Source organism: Cynocephalus volans, chromosome 14 (assembly GCF_027409185.1).
Source record: "Cynocephalus volans isolate mCynVol1 chromosome 14, mCynVol1.pri, whole genome shotgun sequence".
NCBI classification, from domain to species: domain Eukaryota; kingdom Metazoa; phylum Chordata; class Mammalia; order Dermoptera; family Cynocephalidae; genus Cynocephalus; species Cynocephalus volans.
The window spans coordinates 11,786,275-11,805,463 of NC_084473.1; the positions used below are offsets into that span (position 1 = coordinate 11,786,275).

The following is a 19,189-nucleotide window of genomic DNA, read 5'->3' on the forward strand; positions in this document are numbered from 1 at the left end:
TACAGAGATTAAGCCCATATGGCTGACAACAGGCCTGGCTTCTTTCCCTGGGACCATGGCACGCATAAGCAAGGGCGTTGTGTGTGTCATAGGCCAGCTACAGGTGGCTCCAAAATGCTGAACCTGGGCTGTTGCTGTTTCACACGGATTAATTCTTCCATTCCTCAGCTCCTAAGGACATTGTAATTATTCAGTCAACATTTAGCATGTGTCAGGGACTGTGCTAGATGCTAGAGATACGGTGGAAATGAGTCTATCTGTGGGGACAGACACCAGCAAGTCACAAAGCCTGTGTGCAGGAGAAGAAAGGCTGACATGGTGCTTGGGGCATGCAGTAGAAACAGCACAGGGCTTGGAGAGGGGCAGATGCGGCTCCAACCAGGCCCTGAAAATTACTGCTCAGGCAAATGGCCTTTAATTTATTCGACAGTAAAACAGCAGAGTAGTGCTGTTGCCGCAAGAAGTAAATACTATCTATAGTAGAAGTCTAGCATAGTGCCTGGTACAAAGAAGGTACTCAGTAAATGCCTGCTAAAGTCCACTTATGATATTTAATCTGCACAACAATGCACTTAGGTGGTGAGTAATATTCATTCCCATCTTTCAGATGAAAAAATCAGAGCCTCAGAGAAGCCGCACAGCTTGTCAAAGTTTCCGTCGCTAGGAAGTGGCAGAGCTGGGGGCTTCAAGCCCCATTTTTGTCGGACCCAAAAGTCAGTGCTCTTTTGATTACATGGCGCACAGGGCTAAATACGTAGCAAGTGCCCCGAAAGACTTATGTTAAACTGATTGTTGCTGCGAGCTTGCAGTAACGTTGTTGCTTTCCCTTTTGCGTGGTCCTGCAGTCATGAGGAAGGCAGGTGTGGTCCCGATCACCGCTGCCCCTAGCACCAGGAACAGTGCCTCACTTTAGAAGGCACTTGATAAACGCCTTCTCCTGTGTCCTTGTAGGTCTTTGAGGTACTGTGACCTGCGTTTGATAAACTCCTCCTGCTTGGTGAGAACAGCCCTGGAGCAGGAGCTGGGCCTGGCCGCCTACTTTGTGAGCAACGAGGTTCCCCTGGAGAAGGGGGCTAGGAACGAAGGCTTGGAGAGTGACGCAGAGAAGCTGAGCAGCACAGACAACGAGGATGAGGAGCTGGGGACAGAAGGTGAGGGGGTGTGGCCCTGACCCGTGCCGCACATCTTCCTTGGCTTCTGATCTTTGAGGCTACCTGCACTTAGATGGACACTGTCTCCAGCTCCTTGTGGTCCTGGGCCTGTCTGCTGGGTGGCAGCTAGATAAGTCTTTGGTGATGGAAATGTCAAAGCCCTCAGTGAATTCAGATTTTGTGGGTTTTTTCCCCCTTTCTTTTTTGGTGGTATGAGAAAATAGAAATCCCTATAGGTTTTTCCTAACTCTAGAATTCTTAAAGACTAGGAAGAAAAATTGAGATTTCTTAGGGTTCAAGTTCATGCTTTATTCAAATTGTTTATTCAAATCTTATACCTGGTATAAGATTCTTATTTCCTGTATGTGAATCAACTCAACAGTATGCTGTCCATTATTGAGATTTATGAAAACAAAACCTGACGCTATATTTCGGTAGGACACATAAATGAGAGAAGTCAAGACATTTGGCTGTAGGCAGTACTGGGGCAAGAAAAAATAAAAAGCTGGTAATACAAAAACTGCAAAGCACTTTGTGGAGTGTGGAGTGGGAAGAGAGGGGCGTAGAGTCTTGAGCCCGGGACCGCGGTGTTCCTCCTCTGTCTGCTGATCATGACATGGGTCAAGTCCCGGAACTTCTCCCAGCCTCGGATTGCTCATCTGTAAGATGGGCTTCTGAAGACCTGCCTGCCAGACTCCTGGCAGCGGTGTTTCAGAAGCATGATCCTGACCCCGATATATTAAGTGCTTCCATTTCCTGTTGCCCGAGGCGTGACTGCACTCCCTGGTGTCACCCTTTGCTCCTCCCAGCCCTCCTGCCCCAGCTGCTATGTGGAGCTAGGGGCAGCAGCCTGGCTGCACTCTCCCCCCCTCCCCTCTGGGCTGCATGGCTGTGCGTCTGCCACCCGGCATTCCCCTTCTGAGCCTCACCTGGAAACCTCTGCAGCCCCTCAGCACTCGGGGATGATGCCACCTCTTCCAGGAGTTTGCTGCTCCTGCCCTTGGGCTCCTGGGCCCCTCTCTCTGCACTTCCTACGCCGCCCTGGGAGCGCCTCACTGCCCTCTCCGTGCCTTCCTCCTCCTGTGTCCTCGATGGTCGATGGCAGATGAATGGATGAATGTGCACATGTGTGAATGCACTTCATAAACTGTAAAGTGCTGGGTGAATGTGGAGGTGGTGACGACGCATTCTCCATGTGTGTGTTTTGAAACAGGCTCCACCTCGGAGAGGAGAAGTCCTGTGAAAAGGGAGCGATCCTGCTCCCACGACTCAGCGTCCTCGTCCCTGTCCTCCAAAGCGTCCGGTAAGCCTTCCCAAGTGGGAGAGATCAGGCAGTTCACTGTTTTTTGAGATTTCAGGGAGTAAAACATGTATAGGACTATTTGCTGGCCCTTTACTTTCAATCAGAACTGGAATGAGAAGGAAATCTTCCAAGGACTGGACTCTGGAGAGCACATATTTCTGGACTGGGATCTGAGACCTCCTGGGCAGAACTGGGAGGTTCAGCCACCCTGCTCTCAGGAGAGGACTCTGCTCCTCACCGTGGCCTGGGCCCCAGGCGGGGCCCCTTGGCACTCTCCATGCAGCTTTGGGTTTGGGAAGTCACTGTGCCCCTGAGGAGCAACAAGAGTTCATGATCCCTGTACCCAGGACTGGCTTCGGTGGAGAGAGGAGGGAATGTGAATGACACCTCCCACGGTCTCTGCCCGAGGGGCTCCCTTGGTCTCTGAGAGCAGTCAGGACCCATGTGCATGAAACACTGTCACCTGCCTTCCCACCAAGAGTATTTATCAAATCAGGGCATTTGATATAATCTGAATGTTGAAAGATAAATTAGATGAGGACTCTGCCCTGAAGAAGTTCATCATTCCTCATAGAACCATGTTATTGTGTTAGGGGCTGCTTTACTTTTTGTGCGCTGCCCACACCGCCACGCGTGGGAAGTGTTACGTGTAGGAGAAGTAGGTAATTTTGTCTCAGGCAGGAGGCAGATTTAGGGGCAGGGCATGGTCGCCACAGGCTTTAGGGAGCAGCAAACCCTTGCCTGGGCCTTGGAGGAGAAGGTACTCCAGGTGGAGGGAAGTTTACGGGAAAGGGGGTCAAGGGCATGGGGAGTTGTCCAGCAGTCACAGCCCAGGGTGCGGGCGTGTGGCTGGCTGTGGCTGGGGGCAATGAGAGACACTGTCGTGTGGTCTGGGTCGACAAGATTTGGCCTGGGAGCACCTCTGGCTGCCTTTCCGCTGCTGTGCCTTATGTAGCGTTGATGGCATGGAGTGGGGCAGGTGAGGTCTCCCTCCCAGCTGTTCACAGAATGAGGCCTCCTTGGCCTTGGCTGCAGCCCTTGACCGAGGGAAGCTGATTCACAGGCTGGGAGGAGCGGCTGGCAGGTTTTGTGGTGGGTCCTCCCTGGGACGTGACTGATCAGAGTCCTCTCTTCTCAGGTTCAGCGCTCTGTGGGGAGCCCTTGGCTCAGCCCATGGGGTCCTCTCAGGGAGAGCAGGCCCTGTCACCCCCACCCTGTGGCCTGGCAGAGGAGGCCAGGGCCCCGGCCGAGAAGCAGCGACTGCGTGCCACTCAGGGGCCACCCATGGCCCTCAGCAGGCACAGTCCAGGCCCGGCCCCCCCACCCGACTGTGGCCCCAGGAGCAGCCAGAGGAGCACACTGGCTCCTGGCCCCTCGGTGTCCTCCCAGCTGTCCTTCTGTCCGGGCTCGTCTTCCTCGGCCATGGCGCCTGCCACTGGCGCTTTCGTCCTGCAGACCTCCCAGTGCTCCATGGCCAAGGCCTGCCGCCAGCCTCCCGTGGTCTTCCTGCCCAAACTGGTCTACGACATGGTCATGTCCACTGACAGCAGTGGCCTTCCCAAGGCCGCCTCGCTCCTGCCCGCCCACTCGGTCATGTGGGCCAGCTCCTTCCGCCCCCTGCTCAGCAAGACCATGACATCCACGGAGCAGTCGCTCTACTACCGGCAGTGGACGGTGCCCCGGCCCAGCCACGTGGACTATGGCAACCGGGCCGAGGGCCACATGGACAGCTTCCACCCGCGCAGGCTGCTGCTCAGTGGGCCCCCGCAGGTGGGTGCTACGCCCGCTGCCCTGGCACAGCCCCTCCCCGCCCCAGGTGGTCCTTGTGTGCAAGTGCGAGGGCAGGCTCGGGGCCCACAGCACCCACTTATCCACTTTTTGTCATTGCTGTGGTGGAATCTCCTATGGTGGCCTAGGTGGCAGGTGGAGGGGGGTGGGCGGGACTTGGCTGCTGCTCATGGCCGGGTGACTTCTGTTCCTTCTTTGTGTGATGTGGGGGCGGAGGGGAGGCTTCTCTGGGGCCCATCTCCTTCCTTCAGGCTTCGATTCTACGTTCCTGCATCATCTTGTTTGGGCCCTGCACCAGCCGGGGCGGCCTGCGTGCCCTTTAATAATTAGAAACAAAACTCCCCCGTTTTGCACTGGAAGATTTTGGTGGACTGTTAATGAGATCTGTGGGTTCTGTCCCCTCATCTCTCAGCCTTTCCCCACTCATTACGTTTCTCTAACAATGGAAGACCATCTCACCCATCAAAATGGCAGAAACCACCTTGCAATGGCAGGAATGGTGCAGAGGTGAGGAGATGGGCTCCAAGTTGGTTCAAACATCTGCTGATGCCCTGGGCAAGTTCTAACCTCCTGTGTGTCTCAGTGTCCTTATCTGAGAGTGATGAGAATAATAGAACCTACAGAAATGTGCTAGTTAAACAAGAGAATAATTGTAGGGCACCTAGAACATTGCCTGACCAGTAGAAAGCACGCAGTAAATGTTCATAATTGTCGTCAGCAGCAGCAGCACCGTTACTGTGACAGCTGAAGATGTGCCACTCTTCAGCTCAGTGTGTTCATTTCCCAGAATCTATCCCAAGTAACACAAACCCACAAAATTATGTGTAGAATGTTCATCTAGTATTGTTGAGAGTAACGAAAAACAACTGGAAGCAACTTAAATTGGAATGATTAAGGCTTGGTTGAATAAATTTGGGCACAACTCTGTCAGGGAATTTAGCCATAGAAAGTTTGAGATAGAGCTCTGTAAGCTGCCATTGAAAATTTCCTAAGATATTTAAATTTAAAAAATCAAGTTGCAGAATAATATGTATACACACACCTATAGTGCAGTATCAATTAGGAAAAAAAAAATCAGTGCGTGTATGTGTCTGTGCATGTGAAAATGCCAAAAAAAAAATCTCTGACAGGATAGACCCTAAATATGACATGGGGAGGGGAATGAATTTGTAATGTTCAACTTCATTATCTATCTGTATTTCTTGAACTTTTAAAACGAGCATTACTTTTTCTAATTAAAAAAGAAAAGTAAGAAAAAAGAAAATTTTTTATTTTCTTAAAGGAGAGTTTCCATTTGTCCATACCCTCACCTTACTGGATGTTATCCATCTTTAAAATTTTTTGCCTGATAGGTGAAAAATAGCATATCAAGTGTATCATAGTTTTATTAGTAAGATCGAATATTTAAAAAATGTTCTTAGTTATTGGTACTTCTTTTTCAGTTATTTTTTTCCTTTAAGTCATTTGACTTTGTCTTGTTGATTTGTAGGAATGCTTTAGATATTATAGATTTTCATCTGTTGTCTATTATGTGTATTGCAAATATTTTTTCTGAAGTTTCTCCCCTGGTTGTATATTGTATTTTCCTTTTTAAAGTAGTAGTTAACTATTACTACTAGTAACTAGTAGTTATTCCCAGTCATCAGCATTTGCTGAGTTCTTGCTATACCTGGCATTGGGCTCAGTACTTGGAAAGCACATCCTTGGAGTAACTATATTTTGGGGGTGGGGAGCAGGGAGGGTCCTGGGCTAGTCCACGGGTACTAACCAATTGTAACCAAAATGAACTAAGATTAATAGTAAGTACATGAGCCTGGTGCTGCACTGAGAGTGGGCAAGGGACTCTATGGTACAGAAAAAAAGAAGGAAGAAGAGAAAAATCCTTTTTTCTTTTTCCTGGGTTCAGAAGGAGAAACAATGAGATGCCAACATTTTATGTCTTGGGCAATCAATTTTGTTATCTTATTATAGACATATTGATTAAAAAGCAATTTTCAAGACTCTTAAGATACTATGTTTGAAACTGTCAGTTCAGTTTTTTGAAGCAACCTTTATTCAGCTCGTGATAAGGTCCTATTTCTAAAATAAAGATGTGGCTGGTTACAATCTGGAGATGGTTTCCTCATCTAGTGGTTTCAAGATGGCGGTGGCTGCGGCGGCTGGCACGGAGTAGCTGAGGTGGAAAAGGCAGCCACTGGGCCTCAGGCAGCCGGGAAACTTGTGGACCTTCCTCTTGCCATCTCTTAAGGGAGGACCGCTGCTGGTGGCCGGTCGTGGGGGGTGACCGCCACTTTGCCCCCGGCAGGAGAGGCTGCCTCATTTACAAGCAACAGCTTTGAAGTGTGGAGCAGGAAAAGAACTGTTTCTTAGCTGCAAAAGTGAGTCTCGAAACAGGGAACACGGCGCCAGGGCTGCTGTGCATGCAGCCAGGATCCCGGAGGCCGGGGCCGCGCTGAAGGCAGCCAGCTGCCCTATTCAGGATTCGAGGTTTCAGGCCGGCATTAAAGAAGATTCCTGGGAACGCCCGAGCCGCGCCGCGACTGAACAGCCCGAGGCGGCAGTGGCCGAGAACGGGGAAGGTGGCAAACCAGAGGCAGAGAGTGAGCGCCCGACCTGGCACAACCCTGTGAGTGACCCCTGGACCAGCCCTGTTTGGGGGGCCACTCACCGCCCCGGGGCTGCCTCCATTTTCCCAGCTGCTGGCAGCTCCGCCCAGCTCGGCCCTCACTGAGCCTTCCCACTTGCTTGGCCCGGCGCGGGGCTTTCCGGAGCCTGCAGGCCGGCCTCCCCTCCCACTCCCTCCGCGGTTCTCTGGTGGGTTGGTGGCATGGGGCGTCCCCGGCCAGTGTCGGGAGGGCAAGGAAGTACGGGCGGGCCGACTGTCACTCCACCACACCCTGGACTCTGGCCCCCACTAAACTTCCTGTTACTGGGAGGCAGTTACCATCTCTGTGGCCACCAGTTCGGAAAAAAGCCTAACGAATTTCTGGTTGGGAATAGTGTGGTAGGAGAGTTCCCAGGTCCGCTTGAACCTGCCGGAGAGCTGGCTGCAGGCGGGCACTAGACTCGGTTTATACCGGGGGGATACAAAAGTGAACAAGTCCCGAGAAAGATCTACACAGTGCTACAAAGGCACCCAGAGCAACCGGTCATCTGTGCCTAGCAGAAACCTGGTAGACTTCCTGGGCGAGGCGGTGCCGAGCAGGGTCTTGAAGGCCCAGCTGATAGACGAAGGTTGCAGAAGACACACGCCAGCCCAGCACAGTGCGCACAGAGTGGGGAGACGTGCGGCCAGGGAGGCGGAGACTCGACAGAAACCACACAACCGGTGGGGTTGCCACTGCACAATCCAACAGCCTGGGCCAGAGCACACGGAACGGGGAGAAGTCCTGCACAGGAAGTGAAAGCTCAACAGTGATCACACACCCTGTGGTACGTGATCCACCAGCCCAGCAGAGTCCAAGCTGACCAGAAAGGTGGCTCCCCAGAGAAGCCCAAGACCCGAGGCAACCACACACACAAGGCACTAGAGGCCAACTGAGCAGCCACGGAGGTAGCCATAGGAAATTGGCAACCACAGCAACATCCTAGTTAGTCATTAGTCTCAAACCAGTGGACTGTGAAACCCCCTGCCACAATGAATAAACATCAAAAAAAAGATACCAGAAATACAAAAAATCAAGAAAGTACACCACCAAAAGTTAATAAATCTCAAATTCTAGATCCTATAGAACAAGAAGCCCTTGAAATGACTGACAAGGAATTTCGAGTGATAATTCTAAGGAAACTGAATGAGATACAAGAAAACACAGCTAGACATCATGATGAAATGAGGAAAAGTATACAGGATCTGAAAGAGGAAATGTACAAAGAAATCAATGTCCTGAAAAAAAATGTAGCAGAACTTGCTGAACTGAAGAAGTTATTCAGCGAAATAAAAAACACAACGGAGAGTTTAACCAGCAGGCTTGTCAAAGTTGAAGAGAGAACCTCTGAACTTGAAGATGGGCTGTTTGAAATAACACAAGCAGACAAAAAGAAAGAAAAAAGAATCAAAGACATTGAAGAAAATCTAAGAGAGATATCAGACAACCTTAAGCGCTCAAATATCCGAGTCATGGGTATTCCAGAAGGGGAGGAAAATGGAGATTCCATTGAAAACATATTCAACAAAATAGTGGCAGAAAACTTCCCAGGCATAGGAAAAGTCACAGATCTTCAGATCCAGGAAGCTCAACGATCTCCAAATGTATTCAACCCAAAAAGGCCTTCTCCAAGACATGTCATAGTCAAATTGGCAAAACTCAGAGACAAAGAGAGAATCTTAAAAGCTGCAAGAGAGAAGCGTCAAACCACCTATAAGGGAGCCCCAATCAGGCTAACATCAGACTTTTCATCACAAACCCTAAAAGCTAGAAAGGAATGGGATGATATTTTCAAAATACTAAAAGACAAAGATTGCCAGCCAAGAATACTCTACCCTGCAAGGCTATCCTTCTGAAATGAAGGGCAAATAGTATATTTCTCAGACAAACAAAAACTGCGGGAGTTCACTACCACACGACCACCCTTACAAGAAATCCTCAAGGGAGTACTGGGTTTGGTTCCTGAAAAATAACTACCACTGCCATAAAAACCCAAGAAAAATCAATACCCACTAGTATAATAAAAATGGCATTCATGAAGAGAAAACAAGGAAACAAAAACACTATCTACAACCTAAGGAACCAACAAACACAGAAACCAAACAGTAAATCAGAAAGCAAGGAACAAAAGACACCTATGACAACCAAACAACCAATAAAATGCTAGGAATAAATCAACACCTTTCAGTAACAACTCTTAATGTAAAAGGCTTAAATTCGCCAATCAAAAGACACAGACTGGCTGACTGGATCAAAAAGGAGGACCCAACTATATGCTGCCTACAAGAGACCCACCTCACCCATAAAGATTCACACAGACTAAGAGTGAAAGGATGGAAAAAGATTTACCATGCAAACAGAAAAGAAAAATGAGCTGGAGTAGCTATTCTTATATCTGACAAAATAGACTTTAAACTAAAAACCATAAAAAGAGACAATGAGGGACACTACTTAATGATAAAAGGACTGATCCATCAAGAAGACATAACAATCATAAATATGTACGCACCCAATGTTGGAGCAGCCAGATTTATAAAACAAACTCTATTAGACCTAAAGAAGGAAATAGACACTAATACCATAATAGCAGGGGACCTGAACACCCCACTGTCAATATTAGACAGATCATCTAGGCAAAGAATCAGTAGAGAAACACAAGATCTAAACAAGACTCTAGACCAATTGGAATTGGCAGATATCTACAGAACATTCCACCCAACAACCTAAGAATATTCATTCTTCTCAGCAGCACATGGATCATTCTCCAGGATAGATCACATATTAGGTCACAAATCAAGTCTCAATAAATTCAAAAAAATTGGAATTATCCCATGTATCTTCTCAGACCACAATGGATTAAAACTAGAAATTAATAACAAACGAAACTCTGGAAACTATACAAACACATGGAAATTAAACAGCATTCTACTTAATGACATATGGGTCCAAGAAGAAATCAAGCAGGAAATCAAAAAATTTATTGAAACTAATGAAAACAATGATACATCGTACCAAAACCTGTGGGATACTGCAAAAGCAGTATTGAGGGGGAAATTTATTGCATTAAATGCTCACTTCAGAAGAATGGAAAGATGGCAAGTGAACAACCTAACACTTCACCTTAAAGAACTAGAAAAACAAGAACAATCCAAACCTAAAGTTAGCAGACGGAAAGAAATCATTAAGATCAGAGCAGAACTGAATGAAATTGAAAACCAAAAAACAATTCAAAAGATCAACAAATCAAAAAGTTGGTTTTTTGAAAAGATAAATAAAATCGACAAACCATTAGCATGGCTAACAAAAAAAAAAAAGAAGAGAGAAGACTCAAATAACAAAAATTAGAAATGAAAAAGGCGATATTACAACTGATTCATCTGAAATACAAGGAATCATTTGAGACTACTATAAACAACTATACGCCAACAAATTTGAAAATCTGGAGGAAATGGATAAATTTCTGGACACACACAAGCTCCCAAAACTGAACCATGAAGACGTAGAAAATTTGAACAGACCAATAACAATAAAGGAGATTGAAGCTCTTATCAGAAGGCTCCCAACAAAGAAAAGCCCAGGACCAGATGGCTTCACAGCAGAATTTTACCAAACATTCAAAGAGGAATTGACACCGATTCTTTACAAACTATTCCAAAAGATTGAAACGGACGCAAATCTCCCAAACTCATTCTATGAAGCAAACATCATCCTGATACCAAAACCAGGTAAAGATATAACCAAAAAAGAAAACTACAGGCCGATATCCTTGATGAATATAGATGCAAAAATCCTCACTAAAATACTAGCAAACAGAATACAGCAACACATACGAAAAATTATTCATCACGATCAAGTGAGATTCATCCCAGGGATGCAAGGTTGGTTCAACATACGCAAATCAATAAATGTGATACACCATATTAATAAACTCAAACACAAGGACCATATGATCATCTCTATAGATGCTGAAAAAGCATTTGATAAAGTTCAGCACTCATTCATGACAAAGACCCTCTATAAGTTAGGTATAGAGGGAAAGTATCTCAACATAATTAAAGCCATATATGCCAAACCCACTGCCAATATCATCCTGAATGGGGAAAAGCTGAAAGCTTTTCCTTTAAGAACAGGAACTAGGCAAGGATGCCCACTCTCACCACTCCTATTTAACATAGTGTTGGAAGTACTAGCCAGAGTAATCAGAGAAGAGAAGGAAATAAAGGGCATCCAGATTGGAAAAGATGAAGTCAAACTGTCCCTGTTTGCAGATGACATGATCCTATATATCGAACAGCCTAAAACCTCTACAAAAAAACTGCTGGAATTGATAAATGATTTCAGCAAAGTAGCAGGATACAAAATCAACACACAAAAATCAGTAGCATTTCTTTTCTCCAATAGTGAACATGCAGAACGAGAAATCAAGAAAGCCTGCCCATTTACAATAGCCACCAAAAAAATAAAATACTTAGGAATTGAGTTAACCAAGGAGGTGAAAAATCTCTATAATGAGAACTTCAAACCACTGCTGAGAGAAATTAGAGAGGATACAAGAAGATGGAAAGATATCCCATGCTCTTGGATTGGAAGAATCAACATAGTGAAAATGTCCATACTACCCAAAGTGATATACAAATTCAATGCAATCCCCATCAAAATTCCAAAGACATTTTTCTCAGAAATGGAAAAAACTATCCAGTCATTTATATGGAACAATAAAAGACCATGCATAGCCAAAGCAATGCTGAGAAAAAAAAAAAAAGCTGGAGGCATAACACTACCTGACTTTAAGCTATACTACAAAGCTATAATAACCAAAACAGTATGGTACTGGCATAAAAACAGACACACTGACCAATGGAACAGAATAGAGAATCCAGAAATCAACCCACACACTTACTTCCATCTGATCTTTGACAAAGGCACCAAGCCTATTCACTGGGGAAGGGACTGCCTCTTCAGCAAATGGTGCTGGGATAACTGGATATCCATATGCAGGCGAATGAAACTAGATCCATACCTCTCACCATATACTAAAATCAACTCAAAATGGATTAAGGATTTAAATATACACCCTGAAACAATAAAACTTCTTAAAGAAAACATAGGAGAAACACTTCAGGAAATAGGACTGGGCACAGACTTCATGAATACGACCCCAAAAGCACGGGCAACCAAAGGAAAAATAAACAAATGGGATTATATCAAACTAAAAAGCTTCTGCACAGCAAAAGAAACAATTAGAAGAGTTAAAAGACAACCAACAGAATGGGAGAAAATATTTGCAAAATATACATCTGACAAAGGATTAATATCCAGATTATATAAGGAACTCAAACAACTTTACAAGAAGAAAACAAGCAACCCAATTAAAAAATGGGCAAAAGAGCTAAGTAGGCATTTCTCTAAGGAAGATATACAAATGGCCAACAGACATATGAAAAAATGCTCAACATCACTCAGCATCCGGGAAATGCAAATCAAAACCACACTGAGATACCATCTAACCCCAGTTAGGATGGCTAAAATCCAAAAGACTCTGAATGATAAATGCTGGCGAGGTTGCGGAGAAAAAGGAACTCTCATACATTGTTGGTGGGACTGCAAAATGGTGCAGCCTCTATGGAAAATGGTATGGAGGTTCCTCAAACAATTGCAGATAGATCTACCACACGACCCAGCTATCCCACTGCTGGGAATATACCCAGAGGAATGGAAATCATCAAGTCGAAGGTATACCTGTTCCCCAATGTTCATCGCAGCACTCTTTACAATAGCCAAGAGTTGGAACCAGCCCAAATGTCCATCATCAGATGAGTGGATACGGAAAATGTGGTACATCTACACAATGGAATACTACTCAGCTATAAAAACGAATGAAATACTGCCATTTGCAACAACATGGATGGACCTCGAGAGAATTATATTAAGTGAAACAAGTCAGGCACAGAAAAAAAAATACCACATGTTCTCACTTATTGGTGGGAGCTAAAAATTAATATATAAATTCACACACACACACACACACACACACACACACAAAACTGGGGGGGTGAAGAAGATATAACAACCACAATTACTTGAAGTTGATATGACAAGCAAACAGAAAGGACATTGTTGGGGGGAGGGGGGAGGGAGAAGGGAGGGAGGTTTTGGTGATGGGGAGCAATAATCAGCCACAATGTATATCGACAAAATAAAATTAAAAAAAAAAAATTAAAAAAAAAAAATCTGGAGATGCATTTGTGATGATTTATAACCAGGCAGGCCTCCTGCTCCTGGAGTTCATCTGCCCTCCTGCAATGCTTCTTCAGGCTGTATTTCCCTTCAAATGCCTTTACATCCATGAAACTCTTATGTAAATGCCCCGATCTTTGCAAGAAATAGATGGCAGGAGGCATGCTGGGTGTTCCAGCCGGTGCCTGGCACGGGGACAGGGCTTCCTAACTGTGGGCTCTGATTTCAATGTCTTCACAGATCGGGAAGACAGGTGCCTACCTGCAGTTCCTCAGTATCCTGTCCAGAATGCTTATTCGGCTGACAGAAGTGGATGTTTATGATGAAGAAGAGATCAATACCAGTGAGTTATCTTTTTGGCGGCACTTAGGCTCAGAGTCACCATAATCAAATGACTTTAATTGCGCAGCTTTCACTTTCTAGACAAAATTCTCAGACTCACGATCAGACTCAACTCTAGGGCCTTGTAGGGGTGCTTTTTATTTTTTCCTTGTAGTCATTTTTCTCAATATCAGAATAGTTCCTCAGAGGCCTTTGTAGAGATATAACTACTAATATAGGTTTCCTGAGAACCTTCCTTGTGTCAATCACTGTGCTAGATACTTTACATAAATTGGCACATTTAATTTTCTATATGACATTGTGTTATTCCATTTTCCTGATAAGTGACTTGTTTAGGAGCTTAGCTGTATGGTGACAGAGCTGGAATTGAACTAGATATGACTGTTGCTTCTAGAAAGCGGAATTAGCCATCAGTGGAGGTTTCCCACACAGGCAACTGAGCACCTGGGTCAGTATCTCAGGGCAAAACAGAAATATATGAAATGTAGGAAAAATCCTGTTCTTGTTTATACAACAGAATTTACCCTGATTAAGGTAAGACTTTCTTTGAACAGCCCTTTTGTGCTAATTGTAAAAATCCTCCACTTCCTCTTTATCTGCTCCTAGTGGCACATACACTTGGTCTGGTAAATGAATCTGCTGCTTTGGGAGTGAAAGCTTGTGTGAGGGGTCTGCGTTGTAGAGAGTGACCTCCAGTTGGCCGCTCTGGCATCTCAAGAGCACATTGTGAGATGCTCTCGACTGTGCTTAGGTTTTGATTTGTAGAAAATCTGGAACCGAGGAAGGCCATCCAGCCCTTGGTTTTCCCTTGCAGGAAAGGGGAGGCTCTTCAGCCAAGCTCTGAGCTTTCTCTGGTTTCCCCACACATCAGAACTGTGTTTCAGAGGAAACTCTGTTGAGTTTCCGTTTCCTCATTTTCTTGGATATGGCAGTGATAAAGACAGGATTTGAACCCACTCTGTTAAACGTCAAAGCTCATTCTCTTAAAGATGTGTTGTCTCAGTTTTCTCTTTTGCAGAATAGGGACAATTCCTGTTTTACAGGGTGTTATGAAGATTAAATGACGTTACACACATGAAGCACCAAATATCTCTTAAATATGCAACAACATTCCTCTGCTTCCTTCTTATGGACGTGCACTCTGCCCACATATAAGATATAGTAGGATATAGTCGGATATATATTTAATCGATAGGTTGCATAACTTGAGTTGGACCAAGTAGGTTTTTTTTAACCTTTTAGCCAAACTTTAGTGAGCATCATGGGCTGTATCAGTCATAATGTAGGATGATGTGTGTGGCAGACGTAAAAGTACGGTGTGGGCCACCAGAGATGCTTTCTAGAGGTGGGGTGATGGGCGCTGAGCCATGCTGGCTGGGGAGCATTTGGACGGTTAGAGGTAAGACAGGGAATGATGCCTGTTCCACGAGTGCTGGGAACCAGTGTACTTGGGAGATGGTGCTGCAGAGAAGCACAGAGCACAGGCTTGGGTTGTTGGGTCAGGACTTGGGGAGGAGTTGAAGTCAGTGTGAGCAAATCCATTCTCTCAGGAAGCAGAAGACAAGGTTGTTTCTCTGGACAGAAATGATCTAAATGTGTTTTCATGCCTCATTAGAACAATCCTGAATATAGGATATGGGTCAGGAACTTTTGAGGTGCAGTGGGGTTCCCCAGTAACCTGTAGACTTAGTAATAATTCTGCTCCAAGCATCATGCTGTGTACATTTAAAATAGATCATTCTCACTTGCTGTGTTGTCCCACATCTCTCTTTCTACCACCTTGCAGACCTCAGAGAAGAATTGGATTGGCATTATGTCCAGCTCAGCGACCCCTGGCCAGACCTTGAGCTGTTCCAGAAGATGCCTTTTGACTACATCATTCACGACCCGAAGTACGAAGGCGCCAGCCTGATTTGTTCCCACCATCAGAGTGCGAGGAGCGAAGGTCAGCCTCTGGCTCTCTTGCTTTACCCTCTTCTGAGGCACACAGGCCTAGCCTCTGAGGGGTGAGCTCTGTGAGTGATGACGTCTGCTGGTGGGAATGAACTAGCAACGCCTGGCACAGAACCGAGATTGCCACCTCCCAGTACAAGGAAGGGACCATCACAGAACCCGTGGAAAGGAGCACCGAGTGATGATGACGACCCATGTGGTGATTTGTCATGGTTACAATGTGCTGCAGGCTTGGGTTGATAGAGGACAAAAGATGTGTATGTTTACCTGTGAATTGGGAGTTGTCACAACAAAACGAGGCACAGGTCCCCCTCCCGCCTCCGTCTCTCGCTTTCTCCTTCCTTCCTCGGGGCACCAGCTCCCACAGGATTGAAACCCTGCAGTGCGTCAGGGGCACATCAGCAAACACTGGTTGTCAGTGGCCAGTGTGATCACAAACAGACTGGGAAAGCCTAGTAAATGTGGTGGGAGGGGACACTGCTCACCGTCTCCATTTCACACCAACAGGTGCATCTCCGTTTCTCTCAGGATAGATCATTGAGAGGCCTTCCCAAACGTCAGTCTCTAATGAAAGTCTAGTGTTAAAGTCTTAATCCTGCCACGTCATTTGAAAACACTGGGGGCAGTTCATCTGCATTACAGCATTTGCATAATAATTGGCAGTCAATTTAAATTGTCATGTAGTGGATCCTTAAATGTGTGTTTATAAAACGTTTTTAGGTCCACAGTAAGGCACTGTATGAACATGATTTCTTTATTTATCCCATTGAGACTTTGGCCTCTCCTTTGACCAGCCAAGTCACCTAAGGGCCCAGACAGGTGGGAGGCAATCCTCACCAACCACGCAACACTGGCTGCTTATTCTGGAGCATTTCAGTCGGTGTCAGTTTGAGTAGGCAGGGGAAGCACGTGCTTTGCTTCCTGCTGCTCTTTAACACTGGGGAGTTTTGTGCAGACAGAGGGATGTCCCGGAAGCCTGAGGACCTCTTCATGCGGCGTCAGACAGCGCGGATGAGACTGTCCAAGTATGCGGCGTATAACACGTACCACCACTGTGAGCAGTGCCACCAGTACATGGGCTTCCACCCCCGCTACCAGGTAGGCCACCGGCGCCGCAGCCCATCTCAGGTCACGCTTCCAGCAGCTTCTGCCTGGTGCTCCACCTCCGCCACATTGTCTGTTTCCCTGTTCTCTCCTGTTTCCATTCCAGAGTGGGAGATAGGGAGTTCTGGAAGCCCTTGCTTCCCAGTCTGCTTGTATTCTGGGTTCCCTTCAATAGTCTAATTATTGCCAACGCTACAGAACAGAGATTCTCCTGGGGCTGCACATTTATCCGTGGCTAAGTTAACTGACCTAGGTCCTAGCAGTCTCAGAAGTTCATTCAGTGCAGCGGCCACTCCCTGCTGCTTATTATGTGCCAGGCACTGGGGACAGGAATAAACTTTGTCCACATCCTAAGGTCTCACAGTGTAGGAGGGAGATGTGCATGTAAGCACAATGTCAGAACAATGTGAAGGAGGCAAGAAGAGCAATGTGGTTGAGGCACAGAAATTATATGGATAAGGAGAGAAAATTGCATTTTCTGAGCACCTGCCACATGGCAGGCACCATGCTAGGCACTGTTTATGCATCAACCTTTTTACATCATAGAAATTATTAGCCATGGATACAGATAAATGGAAAAGGCTTCTGACTGGAGCTCTGGCCGTCTTGGGCCCTGGCTGGACACCTGAAGGGGTTGTGTTCCAGCCACAGCTGTAATCCATTCAGGGTACATGGGTTAGGAAACGGTGCTGTCTAGTTTCTCATTTAGTTCTTACTAAAACCCCATTATCCCCATTTTATAAATGATGATACTATTTTGGGTAGGGAGCAGAGGAGAGGATTTTGAAGAATCAGTAAGAATTTGCTGAGGGGCTGAGGCAGATGCAAGGGGAGGGAACAGCGTGTGCAAAGACGGGAGCCCTGGGGTCTCTGGGGCTGAGGAGTGGTCTTAGCTGGGTATTGCTGGAGCACAGAGTGCATGGGGTGAGCAGGCTCAGGAGAGGATGCTGGGGGCAGGGATGGGGGGACAGAGACCAGAGCACAAGTCTTGGGCACTGTGCGGGGAATGTGGACGTGTCAGTGAGAACTCTAAGTAGGGCCCACATAGGCAAAGCTGCACTTTTGACTTGAATCTTTTTTTTTTTTTTAATGTCAATATACAATGTGGTTGATTTTTGCGGCCAGTTACCGAAACCTCTCTCCCTCCTCTTGACTTGAATCTTAATAGCCATATGGAGCTTTACGGAGGGCCTGTAAGGCTGATTATTTATAAACAGATGAGAGTATTTTACCTGTAGCACTTCTTTTCCTACCAGACCCAAGCAAGGGAAGCAGGGGAGGAAGGAAAGAGCTGGAGCTGGTGGGGGTCAGTCAGACACCTGGCCCAGCAGCAGAGGCGGCAGGATGGCAGGTGTCCTTGGCTGCCTCTAGAAAGGCCAGGGGCAGGGGCTGGCCTGCTTTCGCCATCCCTTTGCTAGTGGGAAGCAGCAGCCAGCAGCGTTCATCCTCCTAGGTGTCCTACCTGGAGCTTAGCTGCCAGTGAACCAGCATCTGTCTTCCTTTAGCACCAGTTTCTTTACGCAATGTTATTGTAGATGAAATTAGAAAATACATACGATCAACTTTTTAAAGGATCAAAATAATCAGTAATCGCATTTGCTCTAAATAAGCTCTCCTGACAATTTTTTTCTAGGGGATGTTTTTCTTTCAAGGCAGAAAAAGATATATGAAAAATGTTTTTTTGATTTTGAAATTTGAAGAACTGAAAAAGACTTGAGGGTTTTAGTCACTAGTCATTTCAGCGTCAGCAGTGAATTGCTGCTTAAGATAAAAAATCTGTCCTGCCCTCAGGCCACATTAAGGGGTAGGGGGAGCGGTCCTGTGCTGTGCTGGCTGGACCCCGCTGGCCTGTGTGCAGAGGGCGCTCAGATCTGGGGCCGCAGTTGGAGAGGAGCGTGCCTGGGATGGTGAGGGCACCTGGGAGCAGCCAGCGAGAAATGCCGAGGGCAGACGTCCCCAGGCCTCAGCGCCTCTGCACATTCTGTCCTCTCTCCTCCACCTCCCAAGGCCCCTCTGGCCTTTCTAAGAAATTTCCTCAATTGCGTCCTCTTCTCTTCCCCCTTAGTCAGAATCACTTTCTCCCTCATTTCTGCTCCCAAAGGGCTTTGTGGCTGTTAGAGCCATGGCAGGAGGTTAAGCCTGTGTGTGCTGGTCGGCCTGCTGCCCAACCCCACTAGCACACACTAGGGGGGGCCGTCAGAGAGGGCTGAGGGTCACGGAGAGCCCCTGAGAGAGTGCCCGAGCCGAGGGAAAAGCCCGGCAGGGGGTCATACCAGAGACAGGGACAGATAAGGGGGTGTGGAGTGTCTGGAGATGACTAAGGGGGAGGCTAGACTTGGGAACAGGTGTGGGCCCCAGGCCTCTGAATGTCAGTTTCCACATCTGTAAAATGGGGATGGTGACAGTACCCGCTTCCTAGGATTGTTGATCACGGTGCAAAGGGGACAGAACGGTGCATGGCACATAGCATTACAGACGTGTACGAGCACATCAGTTAGATTAGTATGCTAGTACACATAGTACCTCTGATGGAAACATATGTTTATTAGAATTAAATATGAGCTCTAGAGCATGAATGCTTCAGTTAGTAACCCAGAGCAGCTCTGGGTCAGATCGGAGTCTGGAAGGGTCTGGGGCCCGAGGTGGCATGGCTGGGGAGGTGTCTA

The 19,189-nt window shown here is 46.6% G+C and overlaps 1 protein-coding gene across 1 annotated transcript in view; it reads left to right on the forward strand.

The window, feature by feature from the left end:
• The window catches only part of GREB1 (growth regulating estrogen receptor binding 1), a 141,586-nt gene that overhangs the window by 113,511 nt on the left and 8,886 nt on the right, over nucleotides 1-19,189 (forward strand). The window contains exons 20-25 of the mRNA XM_063078617.1: nucleotides 952-1,151; nucleotides 2,365-2,454; nucleotides 3,593-4,224; nucleotides 13,365-13,467; nucleotides 15,253-15,411; nucleotides 16,375-16,517. Of these exons, the coding sequence (XP_062934687.1) occupies nucleotides 952-1,151; nucleotides 2,365-2,454; nucleotides 3,593-4,224; nucleotides 13,365-13,467; nucleotides 15,253-15,411; nucleotides 16,375-16,517 (1,327 nt within the window). The remainder of the gene's footprint in view (nucleotides 1-951; nucleotides 1,152-2,364; nucleotides 2,455-3,592; nucleotides 4,225-13,364; nucleotides 13,468-15,252; nucleotides 15,412-16,374; nucleotides 16,518-19,189) is intronic.